At 47.1% G+C, this 4,526-nt stretch overlaps 1 protein-coding gene across 1 annotated transcript; it reads left to right on the plus strand.

The window, feature by feature from the left end:
- The first annotated feature begins 1,639 nt into the window (after positions 1-1,639).
- On the plus strand, positions 1,640-3,342 carry LOC120849237. The gene is made up of 2 exons (XM_042288887.1): positions 1,640-2,028; positions 2,231-3,342. Exons 1-2 carry the CDS (start codon positions 1,904-1,906, stop codon positions 3,258-3,260), a joined length of 1,155 nt encoding a protein of 384 aa, XP_042144821.1. The 5' UTR covers positions 1,640-1,903; the 3' UTR covers positions 3,261-3,342.
- The last annotated feature ends 1,184 nt before the right edge of the window (positions 3,343-4,526 follow it).

The following is a 4,526-nucleotide window of genomic DNA, read 5'->3' on the forward strand; positions in this document are numbered from 1 at the left end:
CTGCTTCTCTAACTTTTTGTGTTCTGAAGACAGCCATCTTTTTTTAGAAACGGGGATAAACGCTAGTCTTATCGCCTCCGACAAAGGTTGATAACCGTGCGCCTCTTTCGGGAAGCCGGGATCGGGGAACTTGTGACGAAAAGGGTCAACAATGCCAGAAACTTGCCTTACCTTAACCTTACACTTTGAGAACTCGATGTTATATGATAAGCATCTGATATTTGCGTGTCGCCTCGTCGTATACCAACCGGTGTTGGTTAAAACGAACAAGGAGGTGACTTTGTTGGTCTGATTCGCCTGTAGCGGAAAGATGAAACTTTATACGGGCTTCAGGACAAAGCCATGGACGAAGCTCAACACGATGCTTCGAAGAACGGGGCCGCCGCCAGGAGTAGTTATAGGTAGGACTCCGTGTTTTCGGATATATCCGAAAAACTCTGAAAAGCACTCGCCAGCTAAAATTTTCGTTGATTCGGGTTTATCTGAAAAACTCCAATATCGAAGTCAAAGCACAAAAAATATTAGTTCTAATATAAAACGGTACCAAGAGCGCTCACCAGTGCCCTTCCAAAACTTGTATAATTGCCAAAAGAGGCTCATCTCGTCAATATGCGTGCCATCAGCGACAATAGCTGACGAAATATGACGGCACCTATTACAGCAAGCTCTGAGATAGAGTTCCTAACAACCGTGATTGCACCAGCTGTAAAGTTCGTGCAATAAAAGTGAATTTCGTTGTCTTCATCCGTCGAAGTGTGAATAGCTTCTTTTTATTTTGTTCACCATTTTCGGAGATCTGGAAATTGACCAGAAATAAAATTCGATAAACTCGTAATTTCTGAGAATTCAGTATTTACCGAAAATAAACGCCGGTAAATGCCAGATTTTTGAGAAAAGAAAACACAAAAAAACCTCCAAATTTGACGAAAGTTAAACTCCGAAAGCATGGAATCCTAGTTATATGCTATAAGTAGTTTTTGGTCTAAACCGAAAAACACAAATAAAGGTATGCCGATTTCTTTTTTTTTTTTTAAATCACTATTTTAGAGCGGGAAGAGTAGGGGCAGGGGAGGGAGGAGGTAAGTCTACCCTTTGTTCGGCTGCTATGTTATGCTCCTGCGGTGTCCAACAATCAACCCAAGATAGCTTGTCCGGATATAGGCTTATCACTGGAATTGCCTTTTGTAAAGCCGTTCCATTCAACAAACCTTTTTTCTCTCCTAGAAGAATTATGGAGAAATTGACAATACGGACAAACAAGGCAGGAATTCGTTTTCTTTTGTTTCGCCTTCAGCGGGTGAGGTGCGAAAAGGGGGGCACCCCTGCATTTGGTCTTATGTCACCAGTTATTTCTGCCCTTTCCAGTTAATTTTTCGCATTCTATCATAAAGGAAGGAAGGTCCAGGAGAGGACATAACGCCGCAGATGTGAAGCGGAGGGAGGGGGGAGAACTTCCGGTTTTAGAGGACACGCCCCTATTGGTGACTCACTTGTGTGTCGCCTCGTCGTATGCCAACCAGTGTTGGTGCAAACTAACTCGTCACTTCCCTGAAATGGCTGTGTACTTGCGAAGTAACCGCGGTGGGCTGAAACTTCTGCACGAAGGCTTCAAATATGACAAGGAACGTTGCTTCAAAGAAAAGGTGAGCCTTTCACTGAGTTTGCGATTCAAATGCGATCTTTTTTTAATAGTACGAAGATTGTTACGCCGACTCTTCCTGTCTTTAGCTAAGTTATAATTTATAAAAACGCCTATTCCTCGCAGACATACTGGCAATGTAGCCGGAAACTGGAGTGTAAAGCAAGGGCTCACACTATTGACGAAGAAGTTGTCAAGCTGATCAACGAACACAGCCATGCTCCCAGCCGACTGGACCAAGAGGCCAAGTTGGCGTACTCATCAATGAAGGAAAGAGCACGGACGACTGAGGAACCCAATCAAGCCATCGTCGGACGCCTGGTGGCCGAGATGACACCGGAAGCTTGCAGTTACTTACCGCCTCAGGACACTGTTAAGAGAACATTAAGGTAAGTGTTATACACGAATGTTACGAATTAACATCTTTGCTACCTTAGCAAAATATATGCCACCTCATATGCTATGGAGATGTCCAGTTTATCATCGGGCTAGCCTAAACATTTTTAAAATTGAAAATATAGTAAAATAATAATGAGTAACCACCCTGTAGTTGAAACGTGACAGTAATATTTCCAACTTTTTTGCATGCAGGAGGGCGCGGGCGATGGAGCAACGGCCGATGCCTCTCCCTTCACGCTTAGAAGACGTCGTCATCCCTGCGCAGTACGCGTCGAAGATTGACGGGTCCAGATTCCTGTTGCATGACTCCGGTGTGCAAGACCAGGACCGTTTCCTTATCTTCTGCAGCCCGCAGATGGTGGATGTTCTCCGAACATCTAAGAAGTGGTTCGCCGACGGGACGTTCAAGGTTGCGCCTGAGTTGTTTTACCAGGTTTACAGTCTACACTGCGAAGTGGGCGGCTCCATCCTGCCTGCGGCATACATTTTGCTAACGCGGAAAGACTGTGGGACGTACACGCGAGCCCTGAACACCCTTAACGCCGAGTGTGGGGGAGATTGCGAGCCAAGGACCGTCACAGTGGATTACGAACTGGCGGCTATCAACGCTTTCAGGGCGGTCTTCCCAAGCGCCGACGTGCGCGGGTGTTTTTTTCACCTGTCGCAATGTGTCTACCGCAGACTTCAGTCGGAAGGACTACAGGAGCTGTATGCTTTTGACCCCGACATAAACCTGGAAGCTCGCATGATCCCAGCTCTTGCAATTGTGCCCCAGGACGACGTGGAGGGGGCATTCACCGAGCTTGCGTCCAGCATCCGCGCAGAACTTCTCCCGGTGGTCGACTACTTCGAGGATGTGTTTATTGGGCGGCTAACGGCACGGGGTAGAAGAGATGCGCAGTTTCCAATTAAGCTATGGAACCACCACGACACCGTTCTCCAGGGCGGCTCCAAGACCACGAACTCAGTGGAAGCCTGGCACCGGAGCTTCCAAGCTCATGTTCAGTGCTCGCACCCAACTCTCTGGAGATTCTTGGAGGTGCTACAACGAGAAGACGCCCTGCAACTTCACCGGCTTGGAAGACTCGAGATGGGCCAGCGCTTCAAGCAGGCCTCGAAATACGCGAAGGCTGCAGAACGGTTAAAGACACTTGCTAGAGAATGCGACGCTAGTGATGTGCGACGCTTCCTTAGGGGAGTTGCCCGCAACGTGTCGTTCTAGGTCCCGGGCCATGTGCCTTTTGTAAATAAAAGTGGTCCACATTACATTTTGTGTACTATTTTGCTTCTGAATGCATTTGGCTTCGGACTTTTGCTTGATAATGGAATTTACGACTAACCTATAATGTGTATCTTTACCTGTTTCTATAGTATTCAGAAGGCCTATAATCTCGAGCTACTTTCCAGAAAGAGCATTCCATCAGGAATAAAGCCAGACAAGCGAATAAGTTTGTGTTTAGCTATACACCTGCTAGCTAGGAAAATATCCTCGTAGTGTGAAAGAGGAAAGTAATTTAACTTGTTTAAGGTATGTATGTCTTAATAACGAGCAGAATCAACCGTGTTTGAATTGGGACAAGCTTTATGTCTTAATGAATACAGCTGTTATATTTTATGCGTGAACATAAAATGTCCGAATAACTGCAAGTAAGTTCAACTTCCCGAACTTCAAATTTACACCGAAATTTCCGTGCACCGAAGCGACCGTACACCGAAAAGTCCGTACACCGAAATATCCGTGCACCGAAATTTCCGTGCACCGAAATGTCCGCACCGAAACGTCCTACACCGAAATGTCCTACACCGAAATGTCCGGATCCCGTACAATTTACCCCGATCGTCTCCGAGGAGAGAATCATAGCAGCGGACCGGAGGACCCGTTTGAAAATCGGCGGACCTAAGCGAAACCGCGGAGGCGGCAAAAATCAAATCTTGGTATTTCCCGCACTGTGGAGCACACGGCGGATGGGCCTCCGCTGATTGGCCCCCGGAATGGCTCCCTCAACAATCTCTTTCTTTGCTTTCACCCTGCTAGAAAAACTAGAGAGGGAGGTAGAGAGAAGCCAGGCGAAATGCAGGGGGTAGAAAACATATGCGAGGTGTTTAAATATTATTCGAAGAAATTCATGTTTGTAAAAGCCGTGGAAGGTACACTAATGATGTCTCTACAGGTACGGTTAGGTCTACAGCAAGGAGGGCATAATATATGGGGCTAATATTCACGATTATTGAAATAACTAAAATTAGTTCAAACTTCTGAACCGATGCATGGGCGGGATGGGAGGGGGAAATACACCAGTCGTCGACGCGTTCAAGACAGTGTACCCAGGGCTCTCAAATGGCCGCGGTATAAAGCGGCCGAGAGATGGCCAAAATCGAGGTTCTCAAGTCCAGGGGAGCTGATAAGGGATCCAGCCGAGCGCGTCGCAAGAGGCGGTGTGCCGACGACGGCGACGGGGGTGATCGATGGCGCCGTCGTACAGCCCGC

The sequence above is a fragment of the Ixodes scapularis genome, unplaced genomic scaffold (genome assembly GCF_016920785.2).
Source record: "Ixodes scapularis isolate PalLabHiFi unplaced genomic scaffold, ASM1692078v2 PGA_scaffold11__112_contigs__length_91849675, whole genome shotgun sequence".
NCBI lineage: Eukaryota > Metazoa > Arthropoda > Arachnida > Ixodida > Ixodidae > Ixodes > Ixodes scapularis.

Excerpts from the sequence above, each read along its gene's own strand:
- LOC120849237 (XM_042288887.1), top strand. The coding sequence starts at position 1,904 with ATGAAGGAAAGAGCACGGACGACTGAGGAACCCAATCAAGCCATCGTC. Across the intron at positions 2,029-2,230 it reads ACTGTTAAGAGAACATTAAG|GAGGGCGCGGGCGATGGAGC; the intron begins GTAAGTGTTATA and ends TTTTGCATGCAG.